At 39.6% G+C, this 27,188-nt stretch overlaps 3 protein-coding genes across 4 annotated transcripts; all 3 read left to right on the top strand.

The window, feature by feature from the left end:
* The first annotated feature begins 1,418 nt into the window (after positions 1-1,418).
* On the top strand, positions 1,419-5,208 carry rab30 (RAB30, member RAS oncogene family). The gene is made up of 5 exons (XM_067245857.1): positions 1,419-1,491; positions 2,444-2,542; positions 2,638-2,721; positions 3,024-3,207; positions 3,313-5,208. The coding sequence occupies exons 2-5, from the start codon at positions 2,450-2,452 to the stop codon at positions 3,561-3,563; spliced, it is 612 nt and encodes a 203-aa protein (XP_067101958.1). The 5' UTR covers positions 1,419-1,491; positions 2,444-2,449; the 3' UTR covers positions 3,564-5,208.
* A 1,101-nt stretch (positions 5,209-6,309) lies between these two features.
* On the top strand, positions 6,310-15,171 carry prcp (prolylcarboxypeptidase (angiotensinase C)). 2 transcript variants are annotated; one of them, XM_067246973.1, is made up of 9 exons: positions 6,310-6,684; positions 8,238-8,378; positions 8,464-8,565; positions 8,716-8,897; positions 9,031-9,188; positions 9,284-9,453; positions 12,327-12,494; positions 12,663-12,850; positions 12,975-15,171. In XM_067246973.1, the coding sequence occupies exons 1-9, from the start codon at positions 6,505-6,507 to the stop codon at positions 13,177-13,179; spliced, it is 1,494 nt and encodes a 497-aa protein (XP_067103074.1). In that variant the 5' UTR covers positions 6,310-6,504; the 3' UTR covers positions 13,180-15,171. The 2 variants fall into 2 exon arrangements, with proteins under 2 accessions (XP_067103074.1, XP_067103073.1); XM_067246972.1 differs by having other exon boundaries at positions 9,010-9,188.
* A 2,158-nt stretch (positions 15,172-17,329) lies between these two features.
* On the top strand, positions 17,330-18,303 carry LOC136952211 (protein FAM181B). The gene has a single exon (XM_067246914.1). It carries the CDS (start codon positions 17,333-17,335, stop codon positions 18,275-18,277), a length of 945 nt encoding a protein of 314 aa, XP_067103015.1. The 5' UTR covers positions 17,330-17,332; the 3' UTR covers positions 18,278-18,303.
* Positions 18,304-27,188: the final 8,885 nt, after the last annotated feature.

Raw genomic sequence — 27,188 nt, 5'->3', positions numbered from 1 at the left:
TATAAGTCCATCTAATGGCAATTCAGTATGCATAAGCCACTTTATCTCAGTATCCGATTGCACTATGTTGACCATTCACGCTGCTCATTCTATTCTTATTTTTTATATATATTTTATTTTATATTTAAATTGTTGTATTCTTAGATTGTTTAGTTCTTAGAAATAGTTAAACTTTTGTACTTTTACTTAATTTAAGATCTGTATATGTTTAGTGTTTTGCACCTCCCTGCCACAGTAAATTCCGTGTTTGTATAACATACATGGCGAATAAACCTGATTCTGATTTACAGTAAGCTACTAAAGTGTCCCAATTTGAAGTGAAACGGCCTAGTTCTTCGTGAGCATTGTCTGGTTCGGACGGTTGTTTATATTTTAGTTTATAATTATTAATTTTATTATTCTGTGTGTGTCGTTTTTAACACACAACTTTACGTTTTGTTGCAGGCACAAATAAACCAGTGTTTATTTATTGTACGATAAATAGGCAAGTCATTTCCAGCAGTCTCTTACACTGAGAACACAGGGGGAAAAGAATTTCCTGGAAGCCTGGAAAGTGAACAGCTATGGCCAGATGATAAACCTAACGCACTTTATAAGACATGTATTCGTACATTCAAGTATTTGTTTATACAAGTAGCCTATAAATTGTATAAATGAATGTATTTATAGAGTAATACACTTAAAACAAATAGTAATCAAGATAAAACCGCACATCATAAGTGTCTACCATGTTAACAAACAACTATATTATTTTCTATAGTAAAATTCGGAAACCAAGAAATAATGTTTTCTTCTAGTAAGAGCTGCAAAGGACCAACATATCCACGAGAAAGCGAGTCAGTGTGCGCGTTCACGAGAAAGAGTTCGATTCTGGCAGTGGAACGGTTTTCAGCACAACACCAGTTCAAATTAAACACCGCTCTGGTCATCAGCTGGTTGACCCATTGGGTCATGATTTGAAGAGTAGCCTAAAGCAGTAGTGTTCTGGATGCGCCGCTGTTTCCTGGAGTGCATGACTTAAAGTATTTATTTAATCATATACACAGCATTTGATTGAGCATTTTTATACACCTACCTTCAGTCAAAATATACATGGATGGATGTGTTACACATGAACTCACTTGTTTTATAAATGGTTCTCGAAGATGTGAATAACAAGCCAACTTTACAGCCAAAATATATTGACAATCAGAACAATAACATATAGCCTAAAATAATTATGAGAACTGTCCTTTCATTACCACACATTACACCCAAGGATGTTAATGACATGTGTCAACTCTTTGACTTTGCTTCATCAAATACACAACGAAGTTTTGAATCGTTCACCAGTTTTACCACACAGTGCAATGCCATTGGTGACATCACACTCACTGATAATTCTGACTGAGCCTTTACTGCTCTAGGCTGTGTGGTCGAGATCATACTCTTGATCAAACTGACCGGATGCATACCACATAGTCTGTATTTAGGGGAGTTCCCCAGGTTTTGGTAAGTACGAATAACATTCAATCTTATAATTACCACATCCACAACCCGTACTTTCTACGCTATCTTCTAATATGTTACAGTAGCCACCGGCTCCAGCATCTGGATACTGAGCCGTGCTAGCAAACTAGCTAGCTAGTGGTGCACTTAATGTTGTCTTTTCGCTAGCTTTGTTAAGGTGAGGCCCTGGTCACATACGAATGCTGTGAATGTTGATGGAGCGAGTGTGTGCTTATTATTGACAGTTTGTTGTAGCCAGGTTGGACAGGTAGCTCTAGCTATGCTAACTGTATAATACTGCTGGTATAGCTGGATAGTCAGTCTAGTCTAGCTAGCTAGTAATTCAGCTAGCGCCATCATCAGCATCACCATCTGGGGTGGGGGCAGCCAAGCACTGTTGTTGAATTAACCCCAGTAACAGCTCATCATTACATAACTATCGCTACCCTTTTTTGTTGTAAGTACACTTTCGGATGGCTGAAAATGCAGTAGTAGTACAGTAGCTATGCCAGGCAATGTTAACAGACAGAGGACGGAGGCCAGTAACGAGACTGTACTGCTAGTTTGCTGAGGCTATCTATAACGGGACAAATACGGTTATAACCGTATGAACGTGGTAGCTATGTACGCTAACAAATGGCATTACAAATGACTTGTACGGCCTTTTATGTAACACAGCGCGGCTTTCTACACAACAAATAGTTGCCAAGGTAGCTACTGTACTTCATCATGGTTTAAAGCAGGGTCTTGCAAAGCGCATGGCCTTCAAATTCCAATGTTTCCTGCATCCTCCTACCAGATAACCAGTCAAAAGAACTCTCCAAGATGAACGGAGGGTGTTGGTGTTCTTCATAACCTTCTCATGTGTTTTCAGCAATAATGATCGGCATCCTGCTAATGGCAATTTTATAATACAAATGCACTAATTCCTTAGTCTCATTTTGCCCATCTACAGGTTAGCATGAGCATGGAGGATTATGACTACCTGTTCAAAATTGTGCTAATAGGAAACGCTGGTGTCGGAAAGACCTGTTTAGTCAGACGTTTTACTCAGGTATGTTTTATGCACAACATGATGTGTAATGATGACTGAAGAGTCAATACAAATTTCTTGATTACTTGATCTGATTTGTTTATTCTATTCGACAGGGCCTTTTCCCACCTGGTCAAGGGGCTACAATAGGAGTTGATTTTATGATCAAAACAGTGGAAATTAAAGGATTGAAAGTAAAGGTCTGTCTATGCTGCTTGCTTTTGTGAGACAATAGCCTAATGGAAATTATGACCTTACTCCCAACCCTTAAAACACAAGCCCATGTGTCATTATTGTCATTGTCATTATTATTGAGTGAACAGTGCAACACCAACGTTATTTTCCAACACACCTGTTACCGAAGTACAACCCTTGCTATGTTGGCCTCACCAACTTTCACCATATCACCATGACAAAATAAAGCAAAACAATGTAGGAACTTATAACTTGCTGCTGCATTCCTTGTCAGTGGCTCGATATTAATTTAAACTTTGGATTACAGCTGCAAATATGGGACACAGCTGGACAAGAGAGGTTCCGCTCCATTACTCAGAGTTACTACCGTAGTGCCAACGCCCTTATCCTTACCTATGATATCACCTGTGAGGACTCCTTCCGGTGCCTTCCAGAATGGCTGAAAGAGATTGAACAGTACGCTAACAACCAAGTGGTGACCATCTTGGTGGGTGAGTATTTAGTTTTATTTTACTGGCTTTTACATTCTAAACACCTTTTCTTAAACCAGACGGTGTATAATTAACTGCTGTAACATTTCACTTTTTCTTCCACAGGTAATAAGATAGACCTTGCTGAAAAAAGAGAAGTATTGAGGCAGAGGGCTGAAGAGTTTGCTGTTTCTCAAAGCATGCTCTATTTGGAGACTTCAGCCAAAGAGTCAGACAATGTGGAGAAACTCTTCCTTGATCTGGCTTGTGAACTGATTCAAGACGCCAAGCAGAATACGCTGGACAACAATGACACTGCCCCAATGCCTGGGGAGGGCAAAAGCATTAGCTACTTAAGCTGCTGCAGCCTCAATTAGAACATAGTGGTCGTCATGGGAACCAGCCATTTACTGTACAGTTCAGATGACAGGGATACATTGCCACAGTCCTCCAATAAGCTGCCAAGTCTCATGTCTAGAAGCTGAACTAAGGAGTTTATTAAGTAGGCATCCTTTGTTATAACAGGAATAACTAAACGTTCATTTGGAGCAAAACAATTCAAGCTGCTGCTGTAATGTGAAACAGTAACTACAGTTCAACAGGATGCAAACTATAATTATCTTTGTTGTTACCTTATGTGAGGCATAAGGATTTGTAAATGAATGTTTTGGGAGCTAGGATCTCAGATCATTTTAGACAGAGAAATACATGGGTTTTGTTAAATTGGATTGGAATGAAAATTCACCAGCAGTATGGCCTCATTTGAAACCACCACAGACATTTTGTTACAGGCATACAAACCATTTTGTCCTTTTGGAAATTTAAGTAGACTACTTATTACAAATAGTTACAGCTTGTTTGCAAGAGAATACAGTCTTAGCTTGGCTGCTTTCATTATTCTGTTTGCTATTCTATTGAAGTAAATACATTAATATTGTGTACAGGTCCAAATACGTTCCTGATCAATTTAGAGCTGCTATGGAAAAAAGGAAAAACGAATAACAAAGGGGTTTGCTCTTTTATATTAATTGTTTGAAGCGTATGGGTAGTTAAGTGGTTTAACGCAATTTGGGGTTCAAAAAAAATTCACTAGAGGTCCTATTCACAACAGAACTCTCCATCTGTTTTCCAGTTTGTGACATGTCTGATTGAAATGCAGTATTGCATGTGAACGCTATCAGCTGGTTTTGTGTTCTTTCTTTGTTTATTATCTGTCATCTTGGTCTTAGGAGTGTTTTTACTGACACAATAATCTGAATGTTATGTTTTACAAAGAAACTGTGAATATCTTTTCTTTATCAGACTCTAATTTTACCTGCTGCTATGATGTATGTTTCTGTTTTCAAGTCTGAATATTTGTTTATAGTTATATTTTAAATTTGTCTTTGTTGCGTCAGTAACAATGCAAAGCATATCTTTTTCTTTTTGTGTGTGTTAATTACATTTGAGCTAAATGTATGTATTTAGTAATGCACTACCTGCCATAAGTTGAATGATACCAGACATAGTATTTCACAGTTGATTACAGCAGTGGTCACTTAATGCATTAACAAGGGTTCTAGGAAGGCAAATCATTTCATTATTACCTATTTTCTGTGCACCATCTCTTTATCTTTTCTATTCAATGTCTTTACCCTGCCATGCTTTGACATTGCCACAGTAAGCCATGTCTCCTGAGATTTTTGTTTTATAATTAGCATCTATATTCCTTATTCAAGTGACTTTTTAAGCATGCTTTTACATAGGATTTAAGTGTCTAGCTTTATTTTATATACATTTGCCATAATGTGATGGTTTACTCAACACCATAATATATAATTGTACTGTAGTGTGTTTTGTTATTGTTTGATGCAGATGTTTATTTTTAGACCTGTATTTAACTTTGCATAAGCTATTAATTTTATGCTGTTAGTATAATTTTGTTTTATGTTTACTGTTTTGTATCTTTTTAATATTTTTACCCTCAAATAATACTTTAATCATAATAATGTAAAACAAAACAATTATTTGAACCTTTGATATTTTCCCTTTACATGCTAAAGTGTATTAAATAAAATAATCACGACTACAACTATCCATTTATGCTGAAGCCTATTCCCTTTTAGAGTAGAGTATATTCAAAAGTATTGAAGTGGATGAGAAATGTCAAGTTATGAATCCCTAGCTTTATGAAATGTAGGCCTATTTTTGCATCTCACTTGTCAGAAAATTTCCTCTCCGTTTTTATAAAGGTTTTGGTAAAGGCGAAAAGCACGCAGTAGGTCGGCTTAATAAAAAATGTGTGATCTGGGTCTTTGGAGGAATCGAGTTAGTTAGGGTGTGACCAAGGAGAAGGCATAATCCGAATAGGATCTTTCTTCCTGTTGTGTGCCGGTGTTGTATCACCCGATGCATGACTCTCTGGATTGGCACCCCCTCGCGGGAGCGCGCGCGAATCAAAGAGTGAAGGATTTTTTCTTTATATCGCAACCAAGCGAAGGGGAGACAGAAGTCTCACATTATACTTTATTTTTTATAAAATTCAAGAGAAGATTGTCGGTTATCTGTGTAAATATCAAATGCTATTTTCAACACAAAATCCTTAAAATTCGTCATTCAAACCGTATAGGAACGAACGCGAACCAACATTCTTGCTCCACGACATAGCATTCAGAGTAAATATACCCCAGTATGATTACCAAAGGAAATGTATTTTGTGTAGCAGGTTCAAAGTATTTCACATGTCTCTTCATACTAATGTATAGGTTCAAAGGCATGCGATTTTAATGCAGTTAGCCTGCGCGTAGGGTGGATTACTCAGACAGGTCGAAAACAACAGCCTTCTGATCCAGAATAGGCTATCAGCTGTCCTGAAAAGGGACCAAAGGTTCATATGCCTATAGCCTACAAAAGAGAAGTACTAAAAACTATGTATCAACTATGTATAACATCAAAATAAATGTTCTCACCATCAAATCCTTTTTTAAGAAGTGACATCTGGTGGTTTGCAACCATTTAAATTGGAGAACATAGGCTTTACAAAGTCCTACAACTGCTCAAGGCCTACACACACAGGAAGAGGAAAAGGCTGGACGTCGGCCGTAGGCTATTTTGTTTATTCCAGCAACCAATAGCCTGAAATCGTAGGTTACTTGATTAATAGCTAAATAGATACAGCAGTCTATGCTACAGTGTGACTGAATGAATCAGATCGGAAGAATCTTCTCTGACCAGCCGACATGTAACTTCCTCTAGTAGTTCCTTCCTTCCTATGGCATTACAGTCAGTGCACACTCAGCAAATGTTACTGTTGTCTTGCACTTGACATCACCGGCAACGATGAGATCAGAATTTAGCACTGTGTTTAGACCTGCTCATATGAGCATCGTTTTATTAAGTTTCTTTTGTTTTAACGTGTTTGCTCTCAAGTCTCAACTTTTATCGAGACGTGGCGTTTTAGATTTCACGTCTGAAAAAGGGGTCGCGATCACCTATAAAACGTTGTATTATGAACAAAAGGTGAGTTTTTGTCATGTTAATTTGTGTTCTCCATTTGTATATTTTGGCAAAATTTCATGCGACTGTACGTAGCTATAGTCTATCTGGACAACTGTTCTGCCTAATTAGGCTAGCCGAGGCTAACTGATTTACAAAGAATTGTAGCCGATACTTCTCTTTCAAATATAGGCTATCCTTAACTCAAGTTTCATTCAATTTGATCACATATAAACCTACTTGATCAGAACTGTTTGGGTATTATTGCTTCCTGACATGTCAACTGTAACTGTGTTCGCGGTTCCAGCAGAACTGTCCTGGCTTCAAAGACAAGTTTTGGTTACAGTATTATAAACTAACCCTAAGTCCATGCCAGGCACAAACAACTAACAAACAGGACCACTAACAATTTTTATCGATCATGATTGTGACTGATTGTCACGTGCATTTGTCCCAGCTGCATGATCACAAGATACGTTTCCTCCTTATTGTGATTTTGCCTCATCAAGCCCTTGCAACCGTCTATCGTACTCATCTCCTAAGGAACTGGAGAGAAAGGAACCGTACACGTTCCTATTGTTAGGCTTTTTTCTTACCCTTTCCCCCATCAGTAACATTAGGCTATAGTTTTTCAACATGTAAACTCAGGAAGGAGGAGGAATTAAAGTCAGCCGGCGAAGCCAAACATTTCGCATCCTTTCTCATAAACTGTGGTCTGAAGGGAATAGCTAATTATCTTGCTGTTGTCCAAAGGAAATCCTCTTGGCTTTACTCTACCCTCAGACAAAGCATGGAAGTCTATATGTAGTCTCCATTCATACCTACTATATTTTCCTTAACTGGAATACTGGAGTTTGTCAGTTGCCCGCATATTGTTCTTCAATTATGATGTTAAATTATTCAGTTAATTGGGTAACAATCTAATTTGAAAGCATGAATAAGCATTCTCTTGGGACCTACTTACCCATTTGCAGGTTAAAGAAAGGGAAAGGGCAAGATTGGCTGGGGTTAGGAAACTGCCCAAGTGTGATAAAAAAAATCGACCTGCACCACCACCAGGTGGCACTATTCCACTATTTTCTTGACTCAAGTCACATGTGGTGCCATAGTCTTCCAGTCAGTGTCGCATATGTAGTTGTTTGGATGAGCAGTTCGTGACAAATAAATATGCATAAGCAAGTCCGCCATGTTGAGCTTCACTTTGGAACCATAGAGGGATGAGGATGGCTAAATTGAGTTGAGAAGCCCCTGTTTGATGAAAGGACTCTGCTAAACTGGAACTAATGTGGCATCCCTGAAACTTGATCTTGGTTTTAATACAAGTTGCAGCTCATTATCCTTGCTTCCAGCCTAGAGATTGTCACATCCCAATACACTGGTGGCACCATGCCAAATATTAATTGATCACACCCAGCAGTGGTGAGGATTAAACTGAAACATCTGCACCACCCAGACATAATGGTGTCACTGTAGTATTTTCTTCAAAGACAGACATTGTGAAATTGAATGATAAAATAATTACTAAGATGGATTGATACGGCTTTAAAGGTATTCTCTTTACCTTTCTGTGTTTGCAGATCGATCACTTTGGTTTCCTGGAAGATGGAACATTCAAACAAAGATACCTTGTTTCTGAGCAGCACTGGCTCCATAAAGGAGGTCCTATACTTTTCTATACTGGCAATGAAGGAGACATCACATGGTTCTGCAACAACACTGTAATCACCTCCCTTGTTTTTTTAATCTACTAGCAGGCATTGGTCAATGTTGTGCGTTGACAAACATGATGTCTTCTGACTGCAGGGTTTCATGTGGGATGTTGCGGAGGAGTTGGGTGCCATGCTAGTCTTTGCAGAACACCGCTACTATGGTGAATCCATGCCTTTTGGTGTTGACTCCTACAGTGTATGTATACTCTTATTATTACATTGACCTCTTTTATACCTAGAACTAGGGTTTTACTTTGAAGTGGGATTAATGTATGTCAGACCCATTCACATAAACAAATTACAGGTAACCAACTTTCTGCTGCTATGCTGTTATTTTGATGCACAGGACAGCAAACACCTGAACTATCTGACATCAGAGCAGGCACTGGCCGACTTTGCTGTTCTGATCAGAGAGCTGAAGAGGACAGTGGTAGGAGCAGAGGAGAGCCCTGTCATTGCTATTGGGGGATCTTATGGTGGTATGCTTTCTGCCTGGATGAGGATGAAATATCCTAATGTTGTAGTTGGGTAAGAGTAATTTCTACATGTTTTTAATGTTGATTAAAACCTGTGCTCTTTAAGACTAAATGTGTACTTGTCTATATGCTGTTGTTTTGCTTTGTCTTTTTAATGTGGTAAGGTTTTTGGTGGTCTATTCCAGAGCTTTGGCTGCATCTGCTCCAATTTGGCAGTTCCCTAATATGGTACCCTGTGGAAACTTCTATAAAATAGTCACAGAAGATTTTGCCAGGAGTGGACTGAAATGCGATGTCAACATCAGGAGATCGTGGAAGGCCATTGATAATATCTCCTCCACTGGTAATGTGTGTTATGCTCTAAGAAGTTAACAATCCGGATGTAGAAGTCTAGTCTTCACCAAGACCGTGTTTCACTTTTTTGTCATGTCATTGCAGATGACGGTCTTCAGTGGCTGTCTCGGGAGTTCAGCTTGTGTTTCCCACTTAAAAAGCAGGACTCAGCTGGCTTCAAGTCCTGGCTTCAAGAGACCTGGGTGAATCTAGCCATGGTAGATTATCCCTACGAGGCCAACTTCCTCCAGCCACTTCCTCGCTGGCCCATACAGGTGAACAAATGAAATGCAATTTTAATTGTATTTTAACAAATGAAATACAAGCATGCAAATATATGCATGGCTGTGATTCGGACGTATGAGGCGTTGTGTTATTTAATTTGGTTAAGATACAGTGATTGGTTTTGACAGTCTGTTCTCAATTGCCTTTGAGTTATTCAGTTTCTCTTGTGTTACAAGTGGGTGTGAGTCTTTCAAGGAGTCAGGTGGCTGAGCGGTGAGGGAATCGGGCTAGTAATACGAAGGTTGGCAGTTCAATTCCCGGTCATGCCAACTGACGTTGTGTCCTTGGGCAAGGCACTTCACCCTACTTGCCTCGGGGGGAATGTCCCTGTACTTACTGTAAGTCGCTCTGGATAAGAGCGTCTGCTAAATGACTAAATGTAAGCTTTTGTAGCATTTGTGTACTACAGCTTTCAGACAATGCTCCTTCAAAACTCAGAACTGCTTCATTGCGTTTGGTCAGGTGACATTGAACAACAATGTCGGCTTCAAGGTCATCCGTCATCATTCTGCTGGACCTTTCTGCAGCATTTGATACGGTTAACCATCAGATCCTGCTCGCCAGACTTTCTGAAATGGGCATCACTGGCACTGCAATTCAGTGGATCTCATCCTACCTGTCGTGAAGATCCTACCAGGTCTCCTGGGGAGGCAAAGTGTCAGGACCCCGCCAGCTCTCCACTGGTGTCCCACAGGGCTCCGTCCTTGGACCCCTCCTTTTCTCCCTGTACACCACCTCACTTGGACCGATCATCACCTCCCATGGCTTCTCCTACCACTGCTATGCTGATGACACGCAGCTGTACCTGTCGTTCCCCCTGACTGATCCGGGGATCTCAGCTAGGATCGAGGCCTGCCTCACAGACATCTCCGCCTGGATGACCAAGCACCACCTCCAACTGAACCTCGCCAAAACAGAACTTCTCATCATCCCGACCAATGGTGGAATAAACTCCCCACCTCCATCAGAGACACTGACTGTCTCCCCAGCTTCAAGAAACTTGTTCCGGGAGTACAACGGTACTTAGGAATGATTTGCTGGACCTGATGCTAGTTTCCTCCAGGATCACAATGACTCTTATTGAAAGACTTGTTGCTCTTGTTGGTTAGTTGTAACGGATTTAAATACTTGTACTCGCTGTGAAATATTTTACTGTTGATTGCTTTTCTACAGGTACACCCTTGCACTTTTTGAGGTTCATGTTGTTTAATTGTAACTTGTTTAACTACATGCTCCTTTGGTTCTTCCCTTTGGCACTTATTAAGTTTTTCACAATGTATGCTTCATGTTTTGGCTGCCCGCAATGTTTGGGGCTATCTCGTTATGATCAGTGACCTATGCACTTTTGTAAAGCTCTCTGTTGGAAGTCGCTTTGGATAAAAGCGTCTGCTAAATGAATAAATGTCAATGTACACAAGAAAATGGTATTGAATACAAAAATGACCATGAACACATCAAAGTGATGCCTGTTTATTTCTAAGTCATAGCAGCTTGGTACAAAAATGTGCAGTATCGTGTCATGCATTATACATTTTAAGTGAATTGTTAACCTATATAATCTTGTTAGTGGGATGATTATAGTGATGCTAGTTTATTTTATGATTTGTGAAGTCAATGCACATCCAGACATGTCTTTCGTCTGCATGGGCATTGCTCAGCATGTGATGGTGTCAAGGCTCAAGTAAGAATTTGATATACTTGCCCATTGCCTCGTTACCCAGAAGTTTTGGCGTGTCAGGTGCATAATGTCCCACTATTGACCTGAACATCCCTTTCAGGGCCTGTTCACCAGCCTGCGGTGATCCACACAACATTATATTTGTTACAAGCAATTTCCCCTCTCAGTAGTGTATACTTTTCCTTTGGTTTATTTTAATGGCCTTTTGCTATAGTCATGCATACTTTGCAGATACAAAACCATCTCAGGCACAACAAGTTGTCTGAGATCTACACTGAAAGGTCATTCAAAGGTTTTTTTTGACTAAAAGCCTGTAATGTATGCGACCCCTATGGGTGGTTAAAGCGGTTTAGGTAGTGGGCGCAAAGAAGAGCTTTTTTAATGACAAAGCTAATGTGATTATCTGAGTGACTGTGAGAAGGGGGTATTGAGGGCTTAGAGGAGGGAAATGTGTTGGCTGAGATGAATGCATAAGCCTAATCCTATCTGAAAAGTAGTGAAAAGTTCTTTAGAGCAATTGGATATTTTCACAGTATAAATCTGTGGTTGGTCATGTCTGTACCCCTCCTCTTCCATCGTCCAGCACCCTCTCCAGCCTGTAGACAAAAGCCTTAGTAACAGACTCCACGCTACCACAGTTTCCCTCCAACCTCCTAACAAGTGGGAACAGTCTCCCCTTTCTACAGAGAGACAAAACAACACAACAAACTATGCTGCTACCATAACAACTAGTTCAGTAACTGTACTGAAAAAGAAATGGACATCAAACAAAAAGGAAATGAAAATAACAAATTGAAAGAAATTAATCTCTGGAACACAATCTGGTGTGTGAGGATGAGGGGCGGGTCATCTTGGCAAAGTTTTAAATCTTTCGATCATGCATGGCTGAACAGAATGGGTGCCGCCTCATACCAGGTTGAGAGCCATATATTCTAGTTAAGCTTAGTTTCATTCCACTCAATTTCATATGCAAATCAGATGCCTGAAAGGGGATTTATTACCACAAGTAAATGTCTTGTAAACATAACAGATATTGGGGAATTTAAGCGTCTATATTGTGAGCCAGTCGTGTTTTTGACTAGAATACAACTTTAGTTGTAGGTTGTTTGGAAAGAACTATATCTTTACACATTTGCAATATTTAAATATTTATTTTCTTCCTTGAATGAATGTGGGTGGTTCTAGGTGGTCTGTAAGTACCTTCATTTGGATGCCACTGTGTCTGACTACCAGCTACTGCAGGGCATCTCCCAGGCTGTGAAGGTCTACTACAACTACACAGGAAACACAGCCTGCCTCAACACATCCCAAACTGCCACTGGAAACCTAGGCCTCATTGGCTGGTATTATCAGGTAACACAACAAGCATAATTACTCAGGTCACTGTGTATGAGGCATCATTAACGTGTGTGTCAAGTATTTACAAAATATTTGTCTGTTTTCATTTCATTTATTTATAAATGTCCCCAAAGTGCAATAGATTTTTTTTACTGTTGTAATAGTGCATACATTTTCTCCCAGGCCTGTACAGAGATGGTGATGCCTATGTGCACTGATGGGGTCCAGGACATGTTTGAGCCTCAGGAATGGAACTTCCAGGCCTTCTCAGATGAGTGCAATAACCTGTTTGGAGTGAGGCCACGGCTTGACTGGGCTCACATTGTCTATGGGGGATTTGACATTTCCTCTCATAGTAACATTGTTTTCAGGTACTTTACCTGCGCTTTCATCAGAACTGCGTCTTCTATACACTTTGGGCTTGTTAAAAAATGTGCACTGTTTTCATTAAGTCAACTTTATGTCTCTCTACATCTCTTTGTCTGTCGCTCGCAGTAATGGGGGTCTTGACCCATGGTCGGGGGGAGGAGTGACCCAAAGCATCTCTGCTTCTCTGGTTGCCATAGTAATTCCTGATGGTGCCCATCATTTGGACCTGCGCTTCAACAATGAATATGATCCGCAGTCTGTACTGTCAGCCCGCGCACTGGAAGTGGACTACTTTAAACACTGGATCTTACAGGCCAAAAAAGCACCTTGATTTTCCTAGTCCCCCCCGCCAATAAAAACAAAAAACTGACAGAATGGGCTGATGACTTCCCATGTTTTACTGTCTTAAATTGCTGACCACCAGCCTGTGCCAAAGTTTTCTATGCCTGATTGCTTTTTAAGTCAGTTTGATGAATGAGATGAACTTTAATTGTTTTTGTGACTTTTAAATCCGTGTACCTTCTGGCCTGTCCTCCAACATACATGTACAGTTAAATTAGTTCTTGCTGTACATGCAATTTCTCGCAAGAGACTCTCAGGATTATGAAATAAATGTTTACTGTTGAAATAAGTCAAGAAATTACCTCCAAAGGTTTTTAAGATAATTATAAACAAATTGTCATTCTTTAAAATAATGAAATAACTACAAACAAATCTTCATTTGATGTGCTAACAGGTGCCCAGTGGTGAGTACATAGCTAAAGTGTAATAACAGTTGTGAAAGCTGTGTGCTGTAAAGTCCTTGTTTGTGTATCCGTAGAGTTTAGGTTGTCGTGATCGGTTGAATTTCCTTTCTTTTGAGGCTTTTAGCAAACCGTAACTCTCCGAATAAACAATTTTGTTTGTTTTTATTTTGTCAAGCAGTTACACAGTTGTAATATCCTGATTAACTAAAAGCACATTCTTTGTTCAGAATAGTAATTTTTACTTCCCATCATCACAACAAGCCTAGGCTATGGAGCTGGAGTGGCATGGGTATATTCTCTGTCTTCTCCGATGGGCTGCACAGCTGCATGTGATTTAATAAAAACCCAATTGGGGAAGGCAATAAAGAGACTGGTGGGAGGTTAGAGCAGTAAAGCATGGTGACCTTGCCTCATGTGGACCAACCTGTGGGATTTCCCCTGCCACACATTCATCCACTGGTTACCTCAAAGGATCTAAATTGCACTACCAGGACAGCCCATGGTCTCTGGTTGGCTCCCCTCTGCTACTAATATTATGAATACTAGACACAGGGTTTCGGGGTGGTTAGAGGTCTGGATGAGTTCAGTGGGCCAGTGTGAATGCAGGAGGGGATAGTGTCTTTGTGTTTTAACCTAAATTCACATCCGAATGTGTTAAGTAACTTTTCAAACTTGTTGGTTGAAAACTTTAGTAAAAAAATAAAAATCTCTTAACGTATTAGACTGGACTTTAGAGACCAATTTTCAGAGTTAAACATGGGGGAGGAGGTCCTTTTGTTAACAGACCTCTTTAACTTTTCTCAGGACGTTGAGCAGTCATTAATTTTGCAAGGCCTTTCTCAATCCCTGACACTGCCATCAATCAAACATGTCATTAGTATTCGGCTGACCCCGATCTCTGAGGGTGTCACTGCATAGACAGGGACCACACTAGTGGGAAGAGATTAAGCTTGTGGTTGTCTCGTCGTGTTGCTCTCCTTCCCGGGGGACCGTCCAGGATGCCACCTCCCTCCCTACTGCCCTCCTGTAGGGGGGAAGGTGCTGAGAGTGTAAATTCAATTAGAGAAGGGCGTGGTTGGCAAGTTTGAATTATAACTATGCAATAAAGCTGTGTGTTCAAGAAATGACTGTAGGAATGGTGGATAATGAATATTAACCAACTACTGTTCCTTTTCTACCTAAGAACTGAACGTTAACCTTGCTGTGATTTCATTTTGTCTTTCATATACTTTCAAATTGTTCATGTGATATAAAGTTCATCTGAACCAATTTAGATTTCCAAATTTGCTAACTTTTTATTGGGACTTACCAGGTGAATCACCGGGAAAAAACCATAATGAACAACAGTGAAACAAACAAATACAAAGTTTCAGTGTTTTGAAGTGCTCTATACAGTATTCTTCTCCTGTCTGCATCCTCTGGCCCTTCATGTAACTATGGAAGCTGGTGCCCGGAAGCTGGGAGACGGCCCCAGAGACATGAATGGCCAGTACTAAAGCCAAAGCCTATAAGTGGGGAGTGGTGGAGATGTATTTCTTTGTCATGTTGCCAAAGCAGTGCTGCTACACACACAAACACACACATGGATTCAATAAATATCACTGAAATAGAATGATGTGGTTCATGGCAAGATATTTCAGTGTCCCATAGTAACAATTGTAAGTGTTAATGTGATGTTTCTACTAGATTGAAGTAACTACATTATGTTATATTATACTATATTGTATATCATATATATTAAATTACACTGAACTAATACCAATAGGTGCAGAAAAAGCCACATGCTTCTTTTCCTCTCCCTCAAAAGGAGAGGAAGAATATTTTAATGATTTATTCTCAAATCTGTTGCTTTTCTATAAAATGTACAGAGAGGTAAAGAGGTACAGTATACCAACGAAGACCAAGGACTTTGTGTGCCTCAATGTTAGCTGTTCCGGGAGTTTTATTCAGGAAGGCTTGTGTTAGACTGCAGAAAATAAGATCAGTGTTATCAGTTTCACTGTTGCTTTTCTCCACTGGAATTTACATATAAATAATAGTTTCTTTACGGTCTCTCTCTCACTCAGCGCTTGGATTTTTCCTCCCCTCCAATGATTCACAGCTTCACCTTAAAATGCTCTTTAAGAGGAAAGGAATCCTGATTCTATTGTAAGGACAAAAGCAGCTTCTTTTTTGGGCTCCTGCAACTACCACCACAGGGCCAGTCCTGGGTCTCTCCCAGAAGGATTCTGTGGGTAATAAAATGTAGAAATGTAAATGAGGCTCACAGATCTTTTCAGTGTCAGAAGACAATGAGGACCTTTTAGTAGGTGTGTTGAAAGTTGGAAACCTTATTATTTTAATACTAACTGTTTATTATCCGTCCTTGTACTGTGGGAACACCAACAACCTCTAAATTCTTAACTATGTTAATACCCCAAAGCTTTGATATTTCCTATCTGCAGTTTAATTTAAATGCGGATTAGCTTAGTCTCCATGAAATTCCAGACCCTTAACATATCCTCTGATATGTTCAGTGTTGGCAAAGACACTTCCTGTAAATACGTTATTATTTTAGAACAGAAGTTTCATACCCATTTCTTAAGGTCAACATTTCGGCTGGCACACTAAGCTTGATCCACACTTTATTCTCCTTTAATTTAACAGCTCCGGCAGCTTTTCTAGTTAAATCGACTGTTCATTATTGAGACCCATTTTACGAATGGGGCTGTGAGGTGCAGTTTAATGAATCTCTGGCACAAAGCTCCCTTTCACTGCTGGGGAAGAATGGAGGCTATTTAGACCCTGTAGGGCTGTATGTCAAAGGCAGCCCATAATAGTTGTCAGGCCGGGGCAAAAATTCCCACTGGTCCGGGAATGCACAAGAAATCAACTTTCACCATGAACAGATTAAGACACAGCAAACTATTTGGAGAGAAACGCATAAATGGTGGAATCTGTTTGGGCGAGCAGATTTTCCCTGACAAATTATCATAAGATATCCCAGTCTTGATTTGTGGGATTTTAACTATATGATTGGGTTGTAGCTTCAGTATGCCACTTGTCTCATGTTCACCTTTATGGTAAGTAAGTATGGAAAATACTGTCAAGACAGTGTGATATGGAAAATGATTTCCAGAAAAATACTAAACAAAATCTTGTTTAGTAGCTACATTTGGAGATGATTCCCATTGACAATGTAAATCCCAGTAAATAGGAGAAGTTTACATTGTTGACCTTGTTCATTTCTAGTGAATGGCACACTTTAACCAATAGTTTTACTCTAGGAAGTAAAGTAGCACTTTTACATATTGTTACATTATGATATCATAGTTTGGTGTGGCTACAATAGTAGTTCATTTTCATTAAAGTGTAGTGGGTTCATAGCCACATAAACAGTTAAACTGAGAGGGGAGCTCTACCAAGGAGTATTGTCTTTTGACACAGCAGGAAACCTTATACAAATCCTTCTTAGTTGCAGGTGGTCAGGCGTGAGCAAAGAGTTAAGTCTCGGAGTCCCTCTGCCCCTCCTCTTTGATGTTCTGACATCATTGGCCCAGCCCACTGGAAGATCTCTTTGCTGTCCTCAAACAGAGTCCCTCAGTTCTGCCTTGGGGTGTTTACTGGAGCTGCATGACCATCATCAGGACTAAGGGGTTTGCCAACTGCTTGGAACAGAACAAATGTATGGTTTGATGAGGGTCTTTATTTTGGATTTGTTGTGGATTGAATAGGTGAAGCCGAGGGGTAACCCAGAGAATGGCTGTTCAGACTGCAATCATGAACTCACAGTTCATGAATTTCTGTTTCCCTGGATCTGTTATGGAGTATGACATGGAGAAAAGTCTGGATGGGAGTCTTCTTGGCGAGGTGGAGAGTGAGGGAGACTGCAGGGAGACCACAAGGGATCTCCTGAGCTTCATAGACTCAGCCTCCAGTAACATCAAACTGGCGCTGGACAAGCCAGTCAAGTCAAAAAGGAAAGTCAACCACCGCAAGTATCTGCAAAAGCAGATCAAGAGGTGCACTGGAATCATTACAACAGGGAACACAGCTCAAAGCCCAGCAAAAAGACAAGGCTCTCTATCCCCTCTGTCCAGTCCCTTCCAGGGTAAAACTCTTCTAAAGCGGGATGGAGTCCAAGCCAACCTGCAGACTAAGAGCTTGGCAGCACTCTTTAGCCCTGTGAAAGACATTCGGGGTGAGAAAGCCAAGAAACCGCCTCTGAGGCATCGCAACCTGCCCCCCTCCTTTTTCACAGAGCCTGCCAACAGCTCCAGAGTCACCTCTATGTCTGGTATGAGCCTGAAGGACCTGGAGCGTGGCAACCCTGAGGCGACAGACTTCTTTGAACTACTTGGTCCTGACTACAGCAACATGGTCACTGAGCAGGACCTGTTTCAGAGTGTTCCAGCCAGGGTTCATCTTGAGATGGCAGGTTTGGATCCTGCAGCCTACGACCCTCACCACTTGGTAGGTGGCTTCCTCTATGCTGAGCCATGGGGCACATGCACTGGCCCCTCTAAGAGACCCGTGGTGCAGCCCCCTGGGTATAACCACTCAGACTCCTCAATGTCTGGGCATTTGGAGGAGAACACACTGAGCGCACTGGCCTTCCCAAACATCTTCCCTGATTCCTCTCTCCCACAGGTTACTTATGATTTAAATAGTGGTTACAACAGAGCCAGCTTTCAAGCTCTTTAAGACACAGCTTTGGTGTTGGACATTGAAAATGGTGAAAGAAAAAAGTATTTTCTTCATGTCATCATGCATAGATAATGTTCAACTAGAACTGAAGATATTTTTCCCATGGGGAAAATTGCAATTATTTTCATCAAAAGTATCAGAATACACTTCACTTGACCATGGTAAATGTGTGCCATCAAAATCTAATCATTGAATAGTTTTCTTAAATGGACTCAAATTAACACTGTTTGGTAATAACTGATTCACAAAAAAGATATCTGTATCTAAGACTTGACTGCTATTTGTTCAAAGTTTTTTTGATTTTGCCACCCATAATAAGCTTCAGGGTACTGTACATCACTTATTTACAAATGCAACTTTCAAAGACACATTTGTATGAATTGTTCTTCAGTTTATAAAGTAATACTACATAAAGCATAAATCAGGGTTTATTGCTGTAAAACTAACATTTGTCTAAATTACGTAAATCCATGGAGCTAGCATCACAACATCTGACAGAGACGTGTACAGACATTAAAACGTATGATGCCAATTTTGTTTTTAAATCATGTTTCACTGCTCAGATATGTTGAAAAATATATGTAAACAATAAAGTATGCACACTGCAGATGTACTGTATAGCTAAACAATTGTTTTTACTGGAGGATTATTTCCTTTCTATAAACCTGGGTTTTTAGTGAAAATGTATTGAATGATCTGAGAAGATAAAATAAAGCTGGTCTTTATTTCTATTACAATCATAATAAATGAGTAGCTTGCAGTTCTCATTGTCTGTTTGCCCAAACGTTTAGTGATCATTATGGTTGTTATATACTTTACATGCTGTATGTTAGACTGAATAAAATAAAGCCTAGGTCTACTTCCAGATAGCAGAGGCACAAGACTGTCAGAGTGGCTTCAGTATAATAGAAGACAAATGCGATGATAGCGCCATCTAGTGGGCTTCAAGGTCCACTGTATTACACTGCAATTATACTGCACAAGAAAGACCATCACAACTGATGCTCCTTATTTCAGATGCACTAGATGGCAGTGATGCTCCTTGAAGAGACAGAAAATGGTCCAGAAATTGATCTATGTAATTTAGAAAGTCATTTAGAACACATTAGATGCTTCAATGTCATTCACATAATTTTCATTGTAGTGAATGGTCTTTGTATATTGTAAATCCTCCAGATGTTTTCACCAACAGCACAATGAATTATAATTTTTTACTAATATTAACTCGTGGTGAAAAACAACCCTTGTGACATTCGGCACCTTGCTATATGCACATACATACAGAGAGCCTTAACATTTATTCTTATCTCAGAGTAGTTGCTGTTACTATTGGACCCGCATCATGACAAATTAGAGATGTAATGTTTGTCTAGGAGATTAACAATATTTCCATTGGCACAGAATGTCTAGAATAACAAGAGTCAACTTTGCAAGTGAGCTAGCTGGCTTATGATGTATTGTGGATGTTCCGGTAGTGCGGAATGAGACAAATACGTCTGAACACGTGTGTACTGTGCATGTTCTGAAAAAGCCTTTTGGATAAAGAATGCATGAAATAAGAATAGCACGGCTGGCTCCAACACCTTGGAGGAAAACCCTACATAACGCAACATTATATACAGCGTTTTCTTACATTTAACCCCACTGAAACAATCTTTGTGTCCTCTGCTGGATAACTGCACTGTGTTATTTAACACAATCACTATATCTCCACCACACAAGCCTTATCCTTGCACAAATTATTTTTTTATTTTTTTGTGTGAGACTACAACTGCAATCTGCAGTGTCCATAAATCATTCCTTGATCAAAGAAAATGTTGCTACACATTTCATCCCTACAACAGGGTAGGGTCTCTGAAATTGACTGACACAAATATTTCATGCAAATCACAATGAATAAATCAAATTTTAAAATGCCATCCCCTTCCATTGCTGAAAAATCCTTTTCTCATGTCCGAAAACATTAATCACAACTGTAACCAATCTATGTACCAATGACAAACACAAAATTCAGTACTAAACTGCTGAGTTTTACATTAAGATTGTCAGCCATTGCAAAATGTTTAGAAAGAATCTCCCTCAAGTAAGAGAAATGTACTCTGAGAGTAATGTACATTTTTGAAGTCGAAAAACATTTTTCTTTTTTTTTACCTGTTAAAATCTGGATTGTCAACAATATGTTTTAATTCTTCAAGGGTAAAACTACTAGATTATCGAGTATGATTATCTTTTCATTTGGATGCAACATGTATCTATTATACACTATCTTGTACACTTTACATTTCACATTGTAGCCACCCTCACCCCACTGCACATATCCTGTCACCCTTTTTGGACCTTAAATACATTTGTCATCTAATACAGGGGACCATCATTACCCCCTATGGTATGTATCCATAACTTACTAAATCTATCCCAAAATATTTTTTGCCTACAATTATAATCTTGTATTCAAGAATGTTCTGGAGAAAATGGTTATATCTGCTTTTGTATCTAAAGAGAAATTTTACTTATCTAAGGGAATAAAGTACATTTTAGAACCTGCATATCCCTTATATGCAAATAATCCATAAGACTAGTAGGATTACTTGTCACAGAGACCGGCTCTCATAATTGCCAGTCCCTCCCCTTTGGGAATGTGAAGGACAGTCATGGATACACCTGATATGAGACTATATCTCATAGAAACATCTAGAGGACAGCTATTTTGGAAGCCACTTATCACCTTGTCGTTTCAGTAACAATGGCCGGTCTTCATCTGGTCATGCAAAAAAGTGCCATTAGACAATGCATTTAGTCAAGTTACAGTACACACTTCTAATAACCTGTGATCCCATCTGCATCTGATACATTAAATTGACAAATGAAGCCCCCCTCCCATCTTTAAAGACAGACACACACACACACACACACACACACAAGGTGTAACTAGGTGTTTAATTACTACATGTTCCCCCTGGAGCAGCTTGAAACCTCTGCCTCAGAGTAACAGGCATGTGAGTCTTATACATAGGCATGGGATATTTCAGACATACAAACATACCGTCATTGTGAATGTGTGTTTTAATTTTGCCTGTGCAGTTTTTTCACTTTCCAAACCTATGCAAATGTATTAATAAAAGCATGAAAACCTGTGTTTGACTGTGATTTAAATGGCTTTCTGTGGTTATCTTGAATTCATAATTGTATTTCTCGCTGTCCTGTGTTTGTGTTGCTGACATTAGCCAAATATAGAAGCATTGTCCGACCTTCAAGTTCTCATCCCAGTTAGTTTGTGCATGCTTTTATCCCCACAATTTTCTTCCTGTAAATTTGCTCTGATTGAGGTCCAAGAAATTACTCCAAAGATCATTAGATAAGGTTTTATCTTCTTTCTCACGTTTGTTCAAGTGTACTGTTATTTGTGTACTTTGATGTCATTGATGTGACACTGATTTTTCATTTTTTTAGTTTTATTTGAAGTGTATGTCTTTCTGTTCAAAGGAGTGGGAACGAAAATATGGACAAGAGCAAGGAAATATTATGTTTTAAACCAAGTTCTGTTCAACCTATGCAATGCTTACATAGGCAGAAAGTTATAATTGAAACTTTTAAAGAATTGGAAGTGTCGTGGCAGAATTCTTGGCAGTTAATTGCAGATCCACCATGACTAGGCTATTGCACATTTATGCATTTTAATTAAATAAATAAATAATCTAACAGAAATATATTTATTTTGAAGGATGCTACCTCTTCCTGGCAGCCAGCATGCTCAAGGTAGTCTTTTCAAGGCTATGGTAGTGGATGGTGTAATCCATCCTCCTTTGCTATAAATTCCTAAACTAATTCCTTGCTATCTGATTGAAAATAAAAATGCAGTGTAAAAAGGAAAATAATTGTACGTTGTGATTTTAGAAAGGAAAATGTTAGTGCATACATGCCTTTAGGAAGACAATCCAATACTACTCCACTGTAGTAACAACAATCCCCCAATGGATCTTGATGCAAAATACCAACACTGTCTTTTGTTACAATCATTTCATAAAATACATTGTTTCCATAGTCTTCTGTCAAGATCATTGATAGCTATGCATAAATGACCTATCTCTCTAGCATAAAGTTGCTTTTCATCCTGTTGTTCATTTGAAAGGGATTGGATACAGTAGTAGAGACACAATGCCTTTTCATGTCCTTGTTAGCTTTCCTGAAATGCTAATATATGCAGATGAAGCCAGCATTAGCATATTGGTCAGCATGCATTATGTTAAACCAAGTAAATGATAGATTATATTTCTGAGGCTAACATATATTTTGTAAAGTCATGGGTTTCTCTTTTCTGATAAGACTTTTGTTGGCAAAAACTCTTTCACACAAAATATTAAATTTAAGAAATATTACATGTTACAGGCAACATGAATAAAAATGCATACATCTCACAATAGATAAAATGACCATATCTTGTCAAGCAGTGAGCTCTGATTTGTCCTTCGAAGGAGTCATTCTGACAGAGTGACACTAAGGGATCTGGTACATTAGGACATCAGGGCTGCATATTTACACAAGAGCCATGTACAAGGCCAAACTCAAGGTTAAACATATTTGATTTATTATGCAGCCAACATAATTTAAATGTATATGTAGGTGAGTGACAAGTTTACACTCCACAGCCGCTTACCATGCTACCTCTGAGGTAGAGTTTCCGAATCTTCAGTCAGATAAACAGTAGATGATACCCTGTGGGTATGCTAAAAATAATATTATCAACTTATTTTGAACTTTTTTCAAGTGATCCAATGCAAGCTTGCAAAATGCCAGAACAACACCATAACAGATGTGTATAATAAATAGGATCCTCTGGAGCAGCTGTATATTCAATACTGGTTCATTGACCATACAAAGACAAATGGCTAACAGCTGTTTTTGTCTCAGCAGTCACATTTTATAAGGCACATCTCTTTCAGCAGAAAATCGTGAATTCTTGGGTACATGCAAATAAGGCTACCAATGTAACGGATACAGCATTTTGTAAATATACAAACATTTTTTATTATTTACGAATATACCTGCATGTATGTTCTATCAGTATAACATAACAAAAGTGAAAAAAGTTAAGGTGACTGAATACATAATTTCAAGGTCCACTCCTGTGTATAAAAGACAAACTGAGCACTTTAGACCTTGAGGTAATGTAGATCTTATTATTTTACATGCAGTGTTGTTTACTGAGGCTGTAGCAATTCTTTATTAACACATACTGTAAGTGTGGACTGGCTTTATGGCCTCCCATGGGCCATCCCAGGAGTCAGAGACCGGGAGAGAATCATTAAATAGGACATTTCTGAGGCCAACATATTTCAAGATTGTATCATGGTTCACCTTCAGAAGTTAGCCTTTATGTTTTTCCTAATACGAGTCTGCGGCTAATCAGATGATTGTTTTTAGGCTTGAAGGCAGGAGAAATGTTCTGATGAAGTCCACATAATTAATGAACCTTATCGTCAAGTGGCCGCAAGGCTCTCAAAGTGCCTTGCAAAACATCAAGGGCTGGGAGAATGCACATCTGACATCATAATGTTTTTAAATGTATTCTGATCCAGAGAAGGCGATCCAAACAACACAATTAAATAAAACATTACATCTATCACTGATCTCTGAGGTGTTTATATTCACACTTAATTTGAAGATTTGACAAGCTGCTGTATAACTACTATTTATCATCAAACTCCAGAGAACACTGTTACTCCCCAGCAACAGGAGGCAATTACTCTGGCCCCATATTGACTGTTATAGAGGTTCTGTCTGCAATGTGTGGACGTCATTGTCCCTCCTACCCATGCTATTGCAGAGTGTGTGTGGCTCTTTAGATAGAAACAAACCCCATGGAGCAGTTCTAAAGAGGTAATCACTCATTCTGAGTAACGGCAGAGGTGAAATGTAAGTAAACTCTTTGAGCGTGCATGGGCGCTCTGTTATTGCAGATGCTAACAACAGTTGCCAACATGGCATGTGACTGACTCATTAAGGAGAGTAGAATTCATTGGCCTTTCTCGGGTGGTTCCGTCGCTTTCTCAAGCCAGCACAGTCACTATGCCAAGGTGATCCATGATCAGGGAAGAAAGCCAGCTGGGACAAATCCGGATTCATCAATGAAGGAACACATAAAAAAGAAGGAAATGACAAATAGAATTGGAAATAGAACCATGGGGATCCAGATATGCTATTATTGAAAGGAAAACAGTTTCTTCTAAGCTGCAGATAATGAAAAAGTTAAGCAACGATTACTGTAATGAGAGTCATTGAGGCAGCAAGGTAGCAGACAAGCTGTTTGAATCTGCCTCCTGCATCTGGCTGAAGGGGTGGAGCCTTCAAGGGGATAGAAGGGACAAGAGGACATTTGTTAGAAAGATGGATGGAGGGATGGTGTCCCAGCAATTAAATGATCTCACTCACTGGGGAAGGAGTTTCTGTGGAACACATTGCATGTTGCATTGGAACTGATATATTCAGATAATTTAGTGGTGATGCTCCAGCTATCAATTAAAACAGCTTGACTGACAATAGTTAATTGTAGTCTATGTGTCACAGTCATGCAGCTATGTTGACATTGCCAAGTACTAGCAGAACATTCTTGAATACAATTTAATAAAGCTTCCAATGTTTTTCCTTCAACCAAATACTTTCTTAGAAATACTGCACAGTCCAAAAACTAGAAAATACAACTGGTACTTGGAAATTGTCCTTCGACTTTTGATTAGGTTCCCTAGAATCTAAGAGAAAATCACACATTTTCACAAACAGTGATGTTTTTACAGTAGTTGCATGTAGAGTGGTGTATGAGAATCCATAGCAAAGCCTGATAATTTGTACTGTAGGCTAAGTTGCACAAGTATTAACTGCATACTCTTCGGGTCACTGGGCCAATTTACGAATGACAGCTTTGGAAAATTCCCCGTTTGTTGATAAAACCTCTATTCATATTGACAGTCATAATGTTTTACATTAATGCATCAGTTCTTCCTGCCAAGTACTTAATCAATTACTTCCAGTGCACTGATAGAAAAGTTGCGCTGGCAATGGCTCCGCTTATTCAATGCAGCTACATATCCATCAGTACTCCAACACTTTAAATGTATTAAACTTCATTCTCAATCATAACGGTTTATAATCCCCATCTCCGCAGCTACTTTTTGTTGCAGTTTTGATTGCTGTTTTTGGTTTTCATTTTGCTACATGTGTTCTTTTTTAATTGTTAGTAGCTTTTTTTCTACTGGTGTTATAAAGTGGTATTTTGGTGGTATTTTGGTTTTCAGATTGAATTCAATTCAAATAAAAGGGTAACATTGATTAAATGATATACAGATGCTGGTTACAAATTATATTTAAATTATACAAAACTCATCCTGTATGGTGGAATAAAGGTGGTGGGCAACGGATTATCAAACCAAACTTCCAGTTTTTGTGTTTAATCAGTTCTTTCTTACTGGCAGGCCTGTGGTATAACATGCTGTATTGAGTATTTCCCTTAAATGTGCACATTAAACCACAGAGAAGAATTAAGGGGGAGCAGCTAAGCCTAAAAGCGGTTGTACAGCAGAGAGTGGGTCTGCTCAGTGCAGGACTAAAGATGGATAGGCTGGACCATTGTCTGGATGGGAAGCCTCCATCGAGCTTCTGGGGCTGCCGGGTCCCATCAATCAGAGCAGTGCTAAAGGTCTCTGCTCAGGTGGTGTAATGATGCAGACATGCGGTCTGCCCATCCCTGGCTGTTCAGATGCGAGGGTCTGTACTGTCCACAGTACCTCTTAGTCACCTCATTGCTATTGGCCACTAGGCATTGAAACTTTTCTCTACAGCTGGCTTCAGAAGAAGAAGAAGAAACATTTATTAATCCTACAGTGTGACAGGCGTGCAGCGAGGAGTGGCGACAGCAGAACACACGCACATCGAGGAGTGTCCACTGGAGAAATGTGTTCTCTGCTTTTTTTCCCATACTGTTGTCCTTCATCCAAGGGCAGTGGTCAGCCATAATCAGTGGCGACCGGGGGCCAAATCCAAGTCCTCACCCTCATTCAGTGCAGGAGAGCAATCTGTTCTGCATGTTTTTCTTATTAGGGGTTATTGCAGTGGAAACCATGTGAGCATGAGGAGAACATGCAAACTCCACACAGAGGCCTGGTAGATGCCACATAATATTTATGCCACATAAATATTAAGATGTCGCAGATATGAGATGGGGCATTGAAGGGTCTGGAGTTATGAGAAGACAAAAAGTTTAGGATTCTCAAAAGCTGCTGAAAAGAATTTAGAGCAGAATACTGCACCATACTGTAGTTGCACATCTTGTGTTCAAACTCTCATTTTGCATATCTACTGCATCTGAGAAGGGAATGGTGAGACAACCGAACCATAACAATGAACTTATGGTGTCCTTTAACACTGGGTCAGTGGGAAATGTAACTTTTCAAACCAACCTGGTTCCAAGAGTCGATGACTGGAGATAGTCACACTCCTTTGCATTAATGGGCAGTTGCCATTGATGATTCTCTGTGTTCTATGTTTGACTGTCTCTTGATGTCTGTGCACTTCACTCTGTCTATAAAGTTAATTAAAGGACATATTTTATAGAACATTATGCTTTATGGCTGTCACACAAACATTATGTTTCTGAGTCAGGGTGCCTGAGTACCATAAATGAAAGCTCATGAATGAAAGCTGTTCAGTGTAGGTCCACTGTGAAGTCAGGTGGCTGGGAGTCAGGTGGGAGAGCGGTTAGGGAATTGGGCTAGTAATCTGAAGGTTGCTGGTTCGATTCCCGGCCGTGCGAATGAAGTTGTATCCTTGGGCAAGGCACTTCACCCTACTTGCCTCGGGGGGAAATGTCCCTGTACTTACTGTAAGTCGCTCTGGATAAGAGTGTCTGCTAAATGAC

Source organism: Osmerus mordax, chromosome 11 (genome assembly GCF_038355195.1).
Source record: "Osmerus mordax isolate fOsmMor3 chromosome 11, fOsmMor3.pri, whole genome shotgun sequence".
In the NCBI taxonomy this organism is placed as follows: domain Eukaryota; kingdom Metazoa; phylum Chordata; class Actinopteri; order Osmeriformes; family Osmeridae; genus Osmerus; species Osmerus mordax.
This window is presented reverse-complemented; position numbering and strand designations above follow the sequence as displayed.